Below are 17,433 nucleotides of genomic sequence, written 5' to 3'. Positions count from 1 at the left end.
ACTCCAAGGAAGCTACAGTCTGAAACAGAGATGAACATCACCACCTCACAGGCCTGCCCCACCCTTATCTCTGGGACTTTTATTTCTCTGTGAATGTTGTAAACCTTGGGGGATTGAATATATGTGTGTACAGTTATTTGAGAACAGGGAGAACCATATTTCACACTCATTCCAATTCACTTTTGCCCTTTTGACTCTGGAGGTCAGATTACTCACATTGAATTTACTGTAAATCTGTTCCTAGAAGGTGGAGTAATTTGCCTCACACTTTGGTACAGGGGATCATTTGGTGTAAGTGAAAATGAGGAAACTGATACCCACCTTAGTGTCAGGGACATTTTGACCATCAACTCAGGTTTCAGATAAACAAGACAGTCGGGCTTTACTGAAGTAAAGTAGTCTGAAATGAGCTATTCTCTAGATTATCTTTCAGTGAAGGGCCAGGCCACTTTATTATGAATGTAAATACAGTGGCAGTAACTGTAAAAGTTTTCTTTACTGCTTTACTTCCATGAGCTCCTTAAAAATTTTCTGCAGACAGTCCAGGGTTTCCTCTCTGCTTCACACATATAAAAACACCAAAGCAGTGTGGCAGAGGACATCCACCTGGTGACAATCAGAGCATCTATGTTCCTACGCACATGGCAGGCAGAGAGGTTGTGGGGATTCATTGCCAGGACTCACTAGTCAACTGCACCTCAGCTACTAGTCTGTATCTGAAAAAAGCCCATGATGAATGTTCCAGATAAAAATTTGATCAAGCCAATTTAATAACTAAAAAAATAGAATTTATTGCACGACTGATATACAGTCTCGACAGCCACAATTAAAGGGACAGCATCGACCCCAGGCTCGACACTGGGTGAACCGTGATCCGACCTCTATCGCATTGGACCCGCTCTGTTCACAAAGGTGGTCTGGTACAGTCAGGTTTTATACCCTTTTTGTTGCCTGAGGCAGAGTCTCTCTTGTTCTTTTCATAGTCAAACATATTCATGTCATCCTCTTTCTCCGAGTTGGACTGGACAATGTGGTTCCTGGCAAGCTATGAATGCTGATGGTAGGGTTAAGGGAACCTGGTATTCGGATGCAAGTTCCCCGATAGCTTCTGCTGTCTTGATCTCAGAGCTTAACCCATCTCCTTCCCCAGCTAGGCTCTTTTGATTGCAAATTAGACTTCTCCCTGCTGTCTGCAGTTTCGCAATGGCATGCGACAGTCTCTTAGTACGAGGCAATTCCTCGGCTCCCGCATGTGGATTTGAAAATGCTTTTGAGTATTTCTTTTAAACATTATAACATATATTCATATCATATTCTACATAAGCACAAATTACCTATATAATATACTACAATGACTTTATCAGCGTGATATGGAACCTAGATTATTAGCTACTCTCCATCAGAGTTGAGCAACTCTTTCCTTTATAGTCCTGTGCAAATCGTTTTACTGCTGTGGAGTACTGCTCATTAAAACAATAAAACAATAGCAAAATATTAAAGTCTCTTCTCCATATTTCATTTCCTCCTGCTAGCCAGCACCTTGGGAAATTAAAGTTCAAAGTGGTTTCCATTGTTTTCTACCAGTGTGTGAGTCATTCAACCTGAAGGAAGTGTGTAATGCAAAAGAATTTATACTCTAGAGGGACAATGAAGTCCTCAAGGAATCTTTTAGCAGCAGATCTGAGGACATTTAGACACTGAAACCATGCCACGAAAAGCAAAGGTTTTATGGCTCTGTCCTCTGCTCTCTGGCTTGTGCAATAACTCATAAGTTGGTGTTATGACCCTGAAGGTGAGGTAACTGAGGTTCTTGTTAAAGGGTCCCTTGGGGTGGATAAGAGTGAAATGACACATGAATGACTGGTGTTTATATACAGCAGGTTTAGTTTACAATGATGGAAAGGAGGTACGCAGCCATTTCGGTTATTGTCTGTTATAGGTAAAAATGAAATATGTCTAATTCTAATAAAAACAAAAAGAGTTTCTTCGCGACTGTGATACAGTCCTGACAGCCAACAATCAAACTGACAATGCAACACCCCTGGGAGATAGGCTGGGTGAACGTGGATTTGGCCTCTATCGCACCAAATCCCCCTCTGTCCACACTAGCTTCTCCGAGGGGACAGTTTCTATACTCTTTTTTTAAAAATGCTCTTTATTCTGCCCCCGGCAGAGTCCCTTTGTTTCCTTTTAGAGTTCTTCATATTCAAGTTGGTTCTTTTCTTCAGTCTGAACTGCACAAAGCCTTCGCCCGGGAATAGATTAGTGCTTCTCCCTGCTTCCCGGAATCCTGTATTCAGGTGGCAGGTGTTGATGGCCCTGGTTATCTCACATGGGCATCTTTGCGGGCCATCATCTCTGGATACATGCCACCGTGGACGACCATCTCCTGTGCAGCCAAGGTTTCCTTCATGACATGGTATTCCCTTGCCAGTCTGCCACGGTTTCGCCATCCTGAGAATGAAATCCCTAGCCCCCCCTTGTACAGCCAGTTTAATTCATATACTTTATAGAAGTCTATATTTTATTGGCACGAATTACTAATTATATCCCTAACATTATCTGTAGAAATACAACCATAGAAAATATAAAGATAGAATTTAAGAAAATATATAAGGAAATCAGATTTCCCATGTGGCCTTTGTATCTCTTCTCCTCGCTCACTCAGTTCTCCCACCATCTGTGTGAGAGACTGAAATGCTCTGAAAGGGAAAGAGAGAGAAAGGACAAGATTATGGGAAGATATGAAAGGAATGAGAAGAATGTGTCCTTACAAACAAACTGTGAGTCTGCCTGTAGGAAAAGCTAGATGCTGATAGGTGAAAGAAGCAATGGGAGTAACCATAAATTTCAGAGGAATGTTAGTAATTGACAGACTTGTTCATCTAAGGCCATATTAAAATCCTGGACTTAGAGATACAAAGAAAAGGCGGGGGGGGGGAGGGGTGTTGTGCATATTAGAAGGGGATACTGTATTAGGTGATTCAGGCAGCCTGTACCTCTCAAGTACCTCAGTCAATGGGGAAAGGAAGAGGGTCATGCAGCCAGGAAAACAGGATTAAAAGAAAGATACGTCCTCCAAAAACTTGAGAGATGCCAGTGGAATGGCCTCCCCCTTTTTTCTGAATAAAGTCAGAGGACTTCTCTGTCTCCTTTTTGGACATAAACCTCTGGTGCGTGAATTTTTCTGCACAGATAACACCACCTGTGTGTTATGAATAAAAAGTTATCTATTTTTGTTTAAGGTTGCAGAGTTAAAACTGGCTGGACACCTGAGCTGAATCTCTTTAATAAAGGCATTAAAAAGGAGAAAGATCTCCTGCCCATTTATTTCACTGTGGACCCAGCAACAAGACTTAATCAATTGAATTTTCAATTCACGCATTGAATTTTCATGCGTGATGATCGCAGTCTTGATCCATCAGGGGTGGGGGAAGCTCCTGAAACATGAAGTTCAATGGGTTAATACACAATCTGTTTCGGGTGGGAATGCCCAGGTACCTCCCCTGTTGCTAAGCGAAGGTGGGTTTGTTACGGCCACCCGGGCTGTTCCTATGCAGGTCTGAGATTTCCCAACATACACCCCAATCCCTCTCCTCCTCCCCTCCGGCCCGGCCTCAGCCAAGCGCGCGCTGCTTTTGGAACTCGCTGGTTGTTGGAGCCATCAATCCCCAGCACTTCAGCATTTCAGTCTCTCACACAGATGGTGGGAGAACTGAGTGAGCGAGGAGAAGAGATACAAAGGCCACATGGAAAATCTGATTTCCTTTTTTTTAAATTACCTACAGTGAGGAAAGGTCTTGGAGATGACACGAATGTTAAGAACGACCATGTTAAGTTTCGAGAACGACGATTTCACCGAGAACACACTGATACCTCCCATCCCGCCCCGCCTCAGCCACGGCGCGGGGCGCCTGAGGGCGCCGCGCATGCGCAGCGTCGCGAGACTACGTCCCGCCGGCAGAGGGGCGGCGCTAAGATGGCGGCGGTGCTGCTGGCGCGGTTCTGCCGGGGTCCCCCTGGGCTCCGGGGCTCACTCGGGTTCCACGCCGCCCGCCCGCCCCTCGCCGCCGCCCCGCCGCTACTGCTCCGTCGCCCCGCTGCGCCCCTGGGGCCGCGCAGCTTCTCGGCGGCCGAGCTGGTGCGCGCCGCGCCGGCCCCGCTGCAGCCCTACTTGCGGCTCATGCGCCTGCACCAGCCCGCCGGTGAGCGCGCGGGAAGGGTCGGGGCCGCGTGCCCCCCGGGGCCTCCCGTTCCCCGCTGAGCCCGCCCGCGGGTTTGTCTCCTCGCAGGGACGTGGCTACTGTACCTGCCGTGTACCTGGAGCATCGGGCTGGCGGCCGCGCCCGGCTGCCTCCCGGACTGGCGCATGCTGTCTCTGTTCGGCGTGGGAGCCGTGCTCATGCGAGGGGCCGGCTGCACCATCAATGACATGTGGGACCGCGACTATGACAGACAGGTAGCGAGCTATGGGGCAAGGCTGCTTACACGAGCGTGCAGTGACAGGACAAGGGGGCATGGGTTCAAATTGAAAGAGTACATTTAGATATTAGGAAGAAGTTCTTCACTCTGAGGATGGTGAGGCATTGGAACAGGTTGCCCAGAGAAGTTTTAGGTGGCCAGTCGCTGGAAGTGTCCAAGGCCAAGTTGAATGGGGCTGCGAGTAACCTGATCTAGTAAAAAGTGTCCCTGCCCACAACACAAGGATTGGAACCAGGTGGTCTTTAAGGTCCCCTTCCAACCCAAGCCCTTCTGTGATTCAGTGGACCAAGCACATGCCCATTCATCTCCATCGTCACAGATTCAACAGAATTTTTAGGGTTAGAAGGGACCTTGGGAGGTGATCTAGTTCGACCCCCTTGCCAAGGCCAGCTCACCTACAGCAGGTTACACAGGAACACATCCAAGTGGGTTTTGAATGTCTCCAGGGAGAGAGACTCCTCTTAACAGATGCTGTTTTTTCTCAGCCATGCACTAAGGATTCTGAAGGCACTGAAGTATATGAAGATTACCAGTGATTCCTTGATGAGTACAGGCTCCAGGTTCAGGAATTCCTCCATGTTTCTCTCTGAGATGCACCTGGTTAATTTGTCTACATTTCCTCCAAAAATAGGAGAAAGTATTTTATTTCATATAACATTTCTCTGTCCAGGACTGTAATAAGTTTCTAGAATACTCACCTCTGTGTAAGATAAAATACATGCTGTTGTTGCTGTAGGCAGTACTTGAACAAGTTTATTTCTCGACTTTGTTTTGCACCACAGAACAAACCAAGTAACACTTTTTTGCTATGCTTGCTAGTGATAATTTATCCAAGAACAAAATTTTTTTTTGTTTTTCTTAATTTTAGGAGCAGCATTTCCTTTTATTGTTTTATTGTTAATTTTGGCTGTTCTGAGTATCATGCCCTACCCTGAGCTAATCCCCTTCTGTTATGTTGCATATTTTCATTTATCACCTCCCATTTGTTCGGAAGAGGGAAAGAAGAAAAAGGCAGTGCCCAGTGTGAGATTTTGAAATGTGCACAGGTGCAGGCTCAGAGGGGAACATCCTGGTGATGTGTCACTGTTTGCTCCTCCTGTTTTCTCTTCCTGTATTGCTCCTGTGGTTTTGGAATTTGGGTTTCAGCCCTGCAAGACACAGAATAATGAGCCAATCCAGTATGTGAAGTTCTTAGTATGGCACTTGTGTTTGTGCTGTTGGGAAGGCAGGGAATCGGAATGGGGTTTATGGCAGCTTTGGATGGTTTAGGGTTTGCAAGGTGTTAACAACTACATATGCTAAACAGATTTGATGTGGGGATGTGATAAGTAAGACAGAAGTTCAATATAATGGTTTAATTTATGCATTATGTGATGTGGTCAAATAGAAAGTTTTAAAAATTGCCTTCACAGCTTTTTCTGGGGTACCTTAAAAGGCTGCCTTCAACACAGATGCCATAGAGGCCAGGCCAACAGCAGGAGTTGTCTGGTGTAGGTGATGGTGGTTTGGGGTTTAGATTTTGTGTCACTGATTATTTGGCACATGTCTTCTTTAAGTGAAACATCCCATGTTTGGTTGCACTGTGCAGTGGAATTGGTCACAGGTATGTTAAGTGCATGTTTACTGCTCCAAAAGCAGTATTTGATGTTAGCATAGCCTGATGGCAGGTGGGAGAACAAGCTACAAGAGTTTATTTAAATTTGCATTATTCAAGCATAGGCAAGATACTTTTTCTGTACAGAATATTTTGTAAAAAGTTGGCTTTTCAGCCTTACTGAATAGACTTGACACCATTTTCATCACCATGCCCAATTTCATGGAATTGTTAGGTTGAAAGGCACCTCTGGAGATCATCCAGTCCAGCCCCTGCAAAGGCACAGTCACCTGGAGCAGGTGACACAGGAACACATCCACGTGGGGTTTGGAGTGTCTCCAGAGAGGGAGAATCCACAACCTCCCTGGGCTGCCTGTTCCGGTGCTCTGCCACCCTCAGTGTAGAGAAGTTCTTCCTCATGTTGAGGTGGAATTCAGTCATTTGGAGTTTTTTTGGCGTTGGTCACCTTTGGCAAGTAACTCACCATTCATTTATTTCATCTTTTTTCTGATACTTGTTTCTTTCTTCAGTTTACCTTGTATGATTTCTTGTTCCAGACAGAGTTTCTAAACTCCACTATATCCCAGTTGGGATTAAATGTCTTTTCACAGCTATTGACTCCACATGAATGGGACTGGATTCTGAAAATGCCATTAGAGATAAACAAAAGCAAACAACAGAATTAGGGCCTTTTCATTTCTCTTCAGAAAATAGGAAACAAACATTGTAAATTGCCCATCAGTTACAGATGTACCTAGTGGTAATATTATTTCCATTTTTTAGGTTGCAAGGACAGCAAGCAGACCCCTGGCAGCTGGAGATATCTCCACTTTCCAGTCCTTGGTTTTTCTTGGGGGACAGCTCAGCCTGGCACTCTGTGTGCTTCTGTGTCTGAATTATTACAGGTGACATATGAGTTATCTTTTGGTTTTTAAAGTCTGGTTCTGGGTCCTGAGTTAAGCACAGAGATTTTGAGTAGAAAAGGTGTTGGAGTCAGAGGGAGGAGGTTATTAGTAATGGAATTGTAATTGAAAGGAAAGGAATTAGGTCAGTACCGTGTACAGCTCCTGCAATGCTGCACTATGTCTTCTGATCTTTAGCCTGGCAAACAATAATTCTCTTGGTACTTTTTACAGTATCATTCTGGGAGCAGCCTCTTTATTCCTTGTGGTCACCTACCCTCTGATGAAGAGAATAACATACTGGCCACAGCTAGTTTTGGGTGAGATGGAAAGATTTTTTTTCTCTTTTTTAAATTTCAGATGTGTTTTTTGGGGTGTTTTACAAATTAGTACTTGAGCTTTAGCAATCTGACTTTTTATAACTTTATATCAAAATAGAAACACCTTACAGACAAAGCTTTCTTGTGCTACAAGCTTCTTAGTTTATGACAAGCATCGGAGTTGATGTGTGGCTTTGGGGTTTTTTTTTTGTTTGTTTGTTTGGTTTTTTTTGTTTTTTTTTTTTTTTTTTTTTTTTTTTGTTTTTTTTTTTTGTTAGAAATCAGTTCCTTGTTTTGATGCAGTGATAGGAAGTTGAAGAGTAGGGTGGAAATAAACATTTGTCATTTGAGAATGAGCTGTAGTTTTGCAGTTATTTCAAAACCCTTCTTAAATACAGATTTGTCTGTACAGCATTTCAGTCTTCAGCTTCTAAAATAACTCCTGAACAGATACTGGTGGTGCTTGTATTTTAGGTTGAGCTGCTAAAACATACCTGTGTATATTGGCTCTCACATTTGAGCCGTCTTCAGGGGTTTTTTAACCAAAATTGTCATTTTCAGGCTAGAAGTACCATAGTTGGCTGCTGTGTACTGTTTCGCAGCCAGTTATGCTGACATGTTTTGTTACACTGACACCTGAGCATTTTACCTTCAGACCCGTTGTTAGAGTATTCTGGAATAGTTCTGTGCAAATGTTTCCCTACACTAATGAAGTCAAACTCAAATTAGGGAAAAATGTGTGGCATATGTATTTTTTCTTGCATGTTCAGAGTATTTAATGTCAAATTATTTATATTTATTACCTGCCTGAAAATAAGTGGTAGAAAAATAGAGATGTTGGTATTATACAAAAGGCTACTGATATGATACACTCTCAAATAAATAATATTTAATTGCTGCTGGCATTCTTGTAACTTCTAGTTTTTTTATTCTCTTAATGTTTTTAGGATTCACATTTAATTGGGGAGCCCTTCTTGGCTGGTCTGCCATCAAAGGGTCATGTGAGTGGTCTGTGTGTTTGCCCTTGTACTTTGCTGGAGTCATGTGGACACTGGTGTACGACACCATTTATGCACATCAGGTAGGGTAACAGTGAAATCTTCCAGATACCTGTGTTTAAACACCCACGTTTGGGTGTTTCATTTACAGATTTGTTGTCAAACAGCAGAAGTAACCTCTTGCAGTTCTTCACACTCAGATGAGCTGAAGCAGCCCCAAAGAAGTCCCAGCCCTTCAATATTTTATTGCTGTTTGCCAAGGTTTTACAAGTCAGGTGGAAAGATGGAAGTACAACACCCTTTGTACTCTTATGCTTTTGCATTGTGGAAATAACTTCAACATTAATATTAACTCCTGGCAGCTAAACACCTCTAAGAACAATCTTCTAGTTTAAATTTTAATGTGGGGACCTACAACTGCTCTTAAATTGGGTTCCTAGTAAGAAGCATTGAAAATTTAAGCAAGTCCCCCATTTTTATTTTTCTTATGAAGTGACACTGGATTTTGGATTTTGTGGTAATTCATCTTTTCATTCCAGGATAAGAGGGACGACATCATGATTGGTGTAAAGTCAACTGCCTTGCAGTTCAGGGAGGACACGAAGCAGTGGCTCAGTGGCTTCAGCCTGGCCATGCTCCTGAGTTTGTGCGTGGCAGGGATGAATTGCAATCAAACCCTTCCATATTACTCGGCTGTGGCTGCCATAGGGGTTCACCTGGCCCACCAGGTTTGATGGATTTATTCATACTTTTTTCATGACAAGGTTCTTACTGAGAAGTCAGAGGGCTTTTCAACCGCCATCAATTAATGAGCTACCCATGTAAAGCAGTTCCTGTAAAGAGAAATAAAGTCTTCTGACAATAAGCTTGGTCTTCTGAAGTACCTTTTGCAGACCTTTTGTTTGAGAAGACCTTTAGTCCTGACCACAAACAGTGGAGCACTGAGTTTCAGTCTGTTTGTAATCACCAGAAGTACCACACATTAAGCTGCGATCTCAAGGAAGGGGTTTGCACCTCAATGCCAGCAGCAGCTGCTGCTAGATCCACCTCAATATGCTGCAAAATACCGTGGTGTTGACTGTTCTGATTCAGCTCTTGCAGTGTCTGGCACACATAATAGCAGATGTTAACATTATAATTTTATGTTAATTGACAGTTCTAAAGAGTTCTCTCAAAAGCAGAGAACAATCCAGTTCAGTCTTGTAGTTGCATTAGTTTAGAAATTTTTATGAATAACAGAAAGAAAGAAATTAGCTTTGTCAGTAAAGGATGCAGACAGGATCTTGTTATCTTGTTCTTTCTGAATCCTAACAACTGTGTTACACAGTTGTAGTAAGTGACAAGTCAGTCTATTAAAAAATTACTTGCTGGTCTTGATCGGTAAGTGATGGCAGAGTATTGTGTATTGCAAGTAGTAAAACCATTGCTAGTCTGAGAAGTTAAATCTGTGGTAATGTGGAACTTTTTATAAAGCATGTTAATCGTAATGTTGCATTTTAATGGGTAGAGTTCATGCAGGTAGTGGATATTAAAGATATCACTGGGTAAGAGAATCCTTGTGGTAATGTAGTCTGGCACTCGGCCCCTGTTTTGGTAGTGACTGTGCTTGGAAATGGATGAGGGAAAGAATACTACGTCCACTGCATGATCATTTACAGTTTGAATTGTCAGAGAGCCTTTGTGCTGTAGTTCTGTCATGAATGGGAACCACTTTTAAGGATCTTTATAAGTGATGATGCAGACTAGTGAGTGTAAATGATGGGGAAATCACAATTGTGTGGACTGCCAAAGTCACAAGAGCAGAACTGTTCTGTGTACCCCAGAATAGCTTCTTTTTGAGGAATGATTTTAATATAGTCCTGCTTGAACATTTTTATGTTTATCTCCTTGTTCAAGATTTCTGATTGTGTCCTTAACTGACTTTAGAAGGCTGAGTAAGATGCTGAGGACTAGGATTTTCAAGATTTCCTTGATTCACTGAATTTTTGCCTGAGGCAAAAGAATTTGGGTCATGATGATGTCAAATTGTATCCCTCTCAAGAAGTGCGCCAATAGAAAAATAACATCTTCTACTTTCCTTGTGCTGAAAGAACAGCTTAGTTGCTGTTTAGTTTAATTTGCCAGTTCAGTGTTTCAAGTTCCCAGTGTCTGAGGAGCTGACAGGTTCTTAAGGGTGTGGATCACATCATATTTTAGAAGCTTGTTTTTGATTATTTGATCAAGACCCAGCCCTGATTTCTCTCTACAACCACAAATGAAGCAGATTTCCTGGGGGAGGTTTCACTTCTTTCAGTCAAATACTTCATGCTTTAACTCTTGAAAAGGCTGAAGTGCAAAATTTGAGGTTTTAGGGGCTCCTTCTCTGTTAATCCTTTCACTCATTTTGCTCAACATTTCCTCTTGTTATCATTCTCAAGACTTTTGCACCAAATTTTTGTTTTGGGAATATTTTTTTCAGTAAATTTGCTCTTGCTATACCTTGTGAGTTAGGTTTCTTTTGGTTTGTTTCTTTTTTTTTTTTTTTACTTTTAGTTGTGACTCAACGCAGGGAGCTGCCATGTGGGTAAGCCAGGCCTTCCTTCTGGCTGCTATTGCAGGTGTCCTGGTCCTTGTTTGGAAGGGAATTGCATAGACTTGGCTAAGAGCAACTGGACTGAAACCAGCCGTGTGTGGCAAGGCAGGGCCTAGCACTTGCTCTGGTTCACTGCTGTCTCTCCAGTGCCTTGTCTCTACTGAAACATGGAACAACACCTTGTAGCAGAGATGGAAAAGTGTATTCATTTTTATTTAAAGTTACATTGAAGAGTTAGGTGGCAACCTGCTGAGGAAAATCTCAAAGAGACTTATTTACATGTCCAGATATTTTTGCACTTTGAAGTATCAATCCAGACACACCAGTAACTGGGCTGTTTGTATAGTCTTCCATTGAGATGGTCTGGGAATCATGCTCTTATAAGATCCTTGACTTTTCTGCTGTATGTTGAAAAAAATCTGTCAAACACAGATGCCAGTTTGCAACAAAAATTTTAAACACAGAGTATTCTTGTTTCTTGTGGAGTTTAGGGTAGACTTTAGAGCTTAAGAATAATTTTTTGAAGTTGCAGATTATTTTATGATGTGTCAGATGTTTATGAGTCTGTAGAATAATAATCCTCTAATGTTATACTGTGCTTTTGCAGATTTACACTTTGGACATAGACAAGCCCGAAGACTGTTGGAAAAAATTTGCTTCAAATCGTACTGTAGGAATTCTGCTCTTCATAGGGATTGTGCTTGGAAATCTGTGGAAATGAAAAGGCTTAAATGCAGAAGAGCCTTCAGAGAACTGATCTAGTTGAAATCGCTATCCTGATATTTTAGTCTAACTGAAGTGTAAGTATTGTAAGAAGGAAAACATTTTTAATATAAATGTAGCTGCTTTATATTGTTTATTTATAAAAGCTGGTGGAAACATTCTGGTTTCTGAAATCATGCAATTGAGATTTTTCTACAAGTGGAAGTTTTAGTTATCTGGGAATAACTTCAATCTGCACAGAAGCTCCAAAAAGTGAACTCCAAAAAGCTCTGCTGGTCCTGTGTAGTAGCAGCAAACTTCTGTCAAGCTCTGGAGACTGTGAACCCAAGATTTTATATGAAGCAGGTGTCTCTTAGTGACAGCACAGGTGAAAATGCAAAATGATTTCTGGATGTAAATAAAATCTGGCTGTACATGTTTGATGGTCTGATTTATTACAAAGGTAATTTTCAGTTTGAGTTTGAGCTTGCTTCATGGAAGAGTTGCAATAACGTTTTCTTCTGGGATGTCTAGGAACAGCCAGGACTCTTGAGTGTGTGAGGTCCACAGTCGGGAGTCAGTAGACAAATATTTAAGATTTTCTGCTCTTGCTGTGATTGCTGCAGCAGACGCTTTCCATGTGAAAAGGACAGGCTTCTGCAAAGTTGCCTGCACAGAGTGAGCTAACGTTGTTTGTCAGGAGTGGTTTGAACACAGAGTAAGGGCTGAAAACAAAAACAGAAGCCCAGAGCTGTTGCCAAGTGTGTGTGAGCAGTGGTTGACCCTGGGCTACAACTTCGTCACACAAACTGTTGACATATTTTTTTTTAATTCCACTTGTTTTGACTTATGCTTACCAGTCTTATTTGTAGTCTTAGAGGAAAAACTTGTTTCTAGGGGAATGTCTAGAAGCAGTAAAAATAGCAAGTGGAGGCTAACTAAATGGCCCTTACACGGAAGTTCTTAATTAAGGTTTGTATTTCTGGGGTGAAGAAAGTATTAAGTTGAAGAAAAGCAGTTTAATAATGAAAAACTATAAGTTTCTGATCAGTTTTGTGACATAGCTGCATTTTGTAGAGGGAGAATTTGATACATCCAACTTGAACTTTATTAGCTCTTTACTAGTAATTAAAAAGTCTTGTAAAGTAACTAGTATGGATCAGTTTCAGTAGTGTTACTTTAGTGAGGTTGTGGCAAAAGTTATTAATCTGTTTTTAACATACTAAAGTGTCTTTTAAGTAGCTCAGATTTGGGAAGAGCTCACATTATGTTGTGCGTTTGAACCTTCTGGTGTCCTTTGTCTGATGACTGCTTGTCACAAGTGTTTGTCTTAAAATGAGAAGAGGAAAAAGGTGTTGCTAAATACAGTATAAATTAAAGTTTCAAAACAGTCCTCATGTCCGGAACATGAAAATCATGTTTTCTGTGGGTGTTTTCCAAATTTATCTTAATTTCATTTCACAAAGATAATACATAGCTGTATTTTAGGTTCATTGTCTGAAAAACAGAAAGATTTAGGTTCCTGACTGTAATACTGAAGATATTAAATTAGTGAAAATTTTATGATTAACACAAGGAAATAAATAATTTTTAAAGTGCAAAAGAGATAAAGGCTACCAAGGATGTTAGTTGCATGAGCATTTTGTGATTAATACACAGAAATTAATAATTTTTAAAGCACAAAATAGATAAAGGCCGAGCTTCTTCCTGGCTAAAACATTCCTGTTTGGATCTGTCGGCAGATATATGTACATCTCCTCTCTTCATTCCCAAGGTGTTCTATTCCAAATCTTCACGAAGATGCTTTCTGCTGTAATTGGATACAGTTTCTTAAAAAGTTTTCAAATACTCCTGTCTCTAAGCATCAGCTTTTTATTAGTGTGCTTTTGCAGAACTAAACAACATCCTCTGGGATTTTCTTCTCCACTATCATTGCCTTTCTCCCACACCTCCTTTTCCAAGTATTCCTCCACAGAATGTTGAGATAACAAATGCTTTTTTCCAGCAATGGAAAGGTCCCTTACAATGGCAAACTGAAACACTGCCAGTTGGTCAGGAAACAGAAAGCTCTGTACCAACATCAGCCCTTGCCTGTGTGTTGCACTTTGTAGAAGGGTGTATCAAAACAACACCAGCTCTTTGTCCAGGATTAGCCCTATAGAGGTAAGGGCACTACTGCTGCAGGGATAAAGGGAGAGGTTGCCAAGGCATTGGAAACCTGCAGGGTGGGGTTGGATCTTAGCTTGCCTTAGAAGCCTGTTTTGTACTGTGGCACACGTGAGCTCCCACACTCCCCTTTCCCAGGGAGAGGACTCATCAGAGGAGGGTCAGCCAAGGCAAACTCTGCCTGGGTTCTGCTATTAGTATTTCTTGGTAAATATAATGGTGTTAATGGGGCAGGTCAGGGTTTTCCCTCCCTCTATTCCCAACTACGTGCTGCAGGAGCTGTGCTGTGTAAACAGCCAGAGTGCCCGTGCCTGCCGGCCTGGCTGCCAGGGAGCCTGGCAGCACCATGGCAGTAGGTCGGGCATCTCGCCAGCCACTGGTGACATGACCTGGAAAAAAAAGGCACTCCTTTTCTATTTCCATTTTGGCAAAAGCTAGGAGAGGGCCATTGATTTCTAAACACTTCACAGTGCAAATACCAGGACAGAGGCTCTGTTTGAGTTTCAAAAGAAATCTGCCAAGAAAAAATAAACATCTTAGCTGGCCATGGATGAGAAGTTTAGATACTAGCTGAAGGCTCCTGGTATACTGAAGAGGTGATTTTGCTTTTCCTGCAATGCCTCCCTACATTTTGTGATGGAGGCAAAAGGCCAGAGCAAATTTTAATGCAGTGTGCTAGATGCAGTACAAGAATTACAAAGGAAATAGAAAAAAACTTAATTGGTTTTACAGCATTTTCCTTTGCCCGGATGGTGGTGTTTAAAAAAACCATAAAAAAATACCACTTCCAGGCAGCTGTACAGAAGTGATTTTGTCTGAACAAAGCAGAAAGAGGCCTAATACACTTAAAAGAAACAAACAAAATCTACAAAAGAACAGTGTTCATGCCAACTTCAATGCTTCTAACAATACAGCTGTAATTTCTGGGGTGGAAATTCCCATCCTAATGCAAAACAAAATCCAAAGCCACCCCTGACTTCTTATGCCTGCAAAACACAGTTCCTCCAAATTGCAGAGCTTCTTGTTTGTGACAGGTCTTGTAACAAGGAAATACACCTAATACAAAATAAAATAAATAAATAAAATATACCTATGTATTCCCTAATATAAAGTTGTATCAACTGCATAAAGAACAGAACCAAGCCTGTAACAGGTTGTAAGGGCAGTGGGGGAAAGCGGTGGCCTGCCCATTCCACAGGACCTTATTTTTTCCCTGCACTGATGTCAAAGCATTCAGAGAGTTCAGCTCTGAATGTAAAGTCTCTCACTTTCTACAACTCTCTGTGAAAGGACCTTGTGGCCAGGTAGGAGTTGTCTCCTCGTCTCCCAGGTAACAAGTGACAGGAGGAGAGGAAACAGCCTCAAGTTACACCAGGGGAGGTTTAGACTGGATATAAATTCCTTGGCTGAAATGGTGGCCACACATGGGAACAGGCTGCCCAGGCAAGTGGTGGAATCACCATCCCTGGAAGTGTTCAAAAGGTGAGAGGTTGTAGTGGTTGGGGACATGGTGCTGAATGTCGCAGTGCTGCATTAATGGCTGGACTCAGTGATCTTAGAGGTATTCTCCAACATAAGTGTTTTTCTGTAATTTGATATTGAAGTGGAATAATTTTATCTTCAAGTTATCACTGTTCAATGCTCAACTTCATAAGCAGCAGCACATACATAACACCAGGGAACTACTTTGGGGAGAAACTTCAACACTGGTGAATCCACTGTTCAGTATTCATTTCAACACTGTGAAACCACACCACTTAAGTGGCTGCTTAGTAGAAAAACCTGTGTGCATTTTTTGTTGCCTCTCATGCTGCAGCACAGCCAAATATTTGTCAAACAGATTTTTAGCTTCATCAGAACTTATTTTTCCCAAATTCTGTCATGCTATTAATCACTTTTTCAGGGAATATGTATAAATGGAAATAAAAGTACTTGAGAGGAAAATGGAGGAAAACACAGACTTCATGTACACCATAACATGCATTATTCTTGTGCTTTTAAGCATTTGCTGGAAGGCACCTTGAATTTATTTGCTTAGAGTTGGCAAGATCCATTTTTCCCCTGCACTTCCGCATGCATGATGCTGCACAGTGGGTGCAGCAAAGCAGTAAGAGAAAGATGTGGCAGACCACAGTTAAGTGTCACTTTGACTGTAGCTGTTAGGTGAGGGGTGGGAGTTTCCTGCCTCCCTCCTCCTTGGGAGGAAAATGCTGGGCAGAAAGCCAAGGCCGTGTATGCACAGGCTGTCCCTGGAGCTGGTGGGACTGCTCTTGGCTAGGTAAAGGGCAGGCTGAAGGTCTGGTGTGCAGTGCATGCCTCCTCTCCCAGGTGACAGGTGATAAACTTTTGGTTGCTCAACCCCAAGCAGGACTCTGGCACTTAGAGGGTTTCTTCCCTTATCGTGTCTTTATCTGATGAATGTTGCCTCTACAGCAGGGCCAGTGCCAGCAGCACCTGGGCGTGACTGCTGGTGGGTTTTTTCTCATGTGCTGGGTAGGATGGGGGAAGTGTTCTCTCACTCCTTCCCATGTCTCAGCCCAGCTGTGAGATGCTGTGCTGTCAGGAGTCCTCTGAGATCTTGGGGCGTGCGCACAGGGAAAACATCCATATGGGGCAGGTGCAAAGGCAGTGAGTGTTGTATCTGCTGTCTTCAGGATTTGCTTGAGAAATCAGAGGCAGGAGGGGAAGCGAGAGGCAAAAATTGCCTTCAAGAATTCGAGCTGCTCAGGGCTGATTTATTTATTACATGTTAAGTCAGAAAAATGGAGGTTAAACTGCTGGGGAGTGTTGCAGTGTGTTGTCATGGTGTGCCTCAGTTTCCCCAGTTCTTCCCCTGAAGTTCTTCCCCAGGTGGTGTGTCAATCACCTCTCCTTTCCCCACCCTTGACCCCTGCTGGGCACTGTCTATCAACCCAGAAATTCCAAGGGGAGCGTCGAGTGATTGGCAGGTTCAAAGGATGCTCTCCACCTCCTGGGGCCCATTGGCCCACCCAGCTGTCCCTCTCACCTGAGACCCCCTCCCCCTGTACCTGGTTGGTGCTCCCTGTGTTCCCTCCCCTACCCCTCTCCCCAGGTAAAAGGGCAAGCACACCACGTGGTCGAGAGTCCTGTTGGAGTTGTTGCAGGATTCAGAGGCCACGCGGCCCAAAATAAGAACTCTGGATTAAAAGCTCTCCATCAGGACTCACTCCTTCCTTCACCTCACCTTAAAGGTTTCTCCAGCTCAGGAAGGCCTGAGGAGTGGCCCTCATCAATAGCAAGCTTCAGCCGTAAGCACTGGAGCTCAGGACGTGCCTGGACTTGTCCCCAAGTGTTCATAGCTAACCAGAGCATCTCTGGGGTGCAAAACACCACAGGTGCCGCAATTGGCTCAGCAGCTGAGGCCAGACAGACCAAGGCAGTCCTGTTTGGTATTATTGTTAAAATCCAGTAGGGGAGCTTCCATCAGAGATTATAACCTACCCTTCCGTCAGGGTGAGCAATGTTGGATCATGATACTGTCATGGAGAAGCAAAGCTCTCCTCTGAAGAGGACTTGGGGCCCTGTACATGCAGCAGGTGTGGAGCCATACAGCTTCCCCATCTTGCACATCATCTCTCCTGGTTCAGCTCTCTCAATACTTTCTCCCATCTGTCTTAAAAAACATCATTATTATTAAGTAGTAAAGGCCCTTTTAATCCAGAGTACAACTTATTCT

At 42.8% G+C, this 17,433-nt stretch overlaps 1 protein-coding gene across 2 annotated transcripts; it reads left to right on the top strand.

Annotated features, from left to right (window-relative positions):
• Window positions 1-3,966: 3,966 nt before the first annotated feature.
• COQ2 (coenzyme Q2, polyprenyltransferase) lies at window positions 3,967-12,004 on the top strand. 2 transcript variants are annotated; one of them, XM_041480331.1, is made up of 7 exons: window positions 3,967-4,205; window positions 4,293-4,459; window positions 6,860-6,981; window positions 7,213-7,298; window positions 8,246-8,379; window positions 8,836-9,024; window positions 11,476-12,004. In XM_041480331.1, the coding sequence occupies exons 1-7, from the start codon at window positions 3,980-3,982 to the stop codon at window positions 11,587-11,589; spliced, it is 1,038 nt and encodes a 345-aa protein (XP_041336265.1). In that variant the 5' UTR covers window positions 3,967-3,979; the 3' UTR covers window positions 11,590-12,004. The 2 variants fall into 2 exon arrangements, with proteins under 2 accessions (XP_041336265.1, XP_041336275.1); XM_041480341.1 differs by lacking the exon at window positions 8,836-9,024.
• Window positions 12,005-17,433: the final 5,429 nt, after the last annotated feature.

Source organism: Pyrgilauda ruficollis, unplaced genomic scaffold (assembly GCF_017590135.1).
Source record: "Pyrgilauda ruficollis isolate IOZ18807 unplaced genomic scaffold, ASM1759013v1 scaffold114, whole genome shotgun sequence".
Classification (NCBI taxonomy): Eukaryota; Metazoa; Chordata; class Aves; order Passeriformes; family Passeridae; genus Pyrgilauda; species Pyrgilauda ruficollis.
This window is presented reverse-complemented; position numbering and strand designations above follow the sequence as displayed.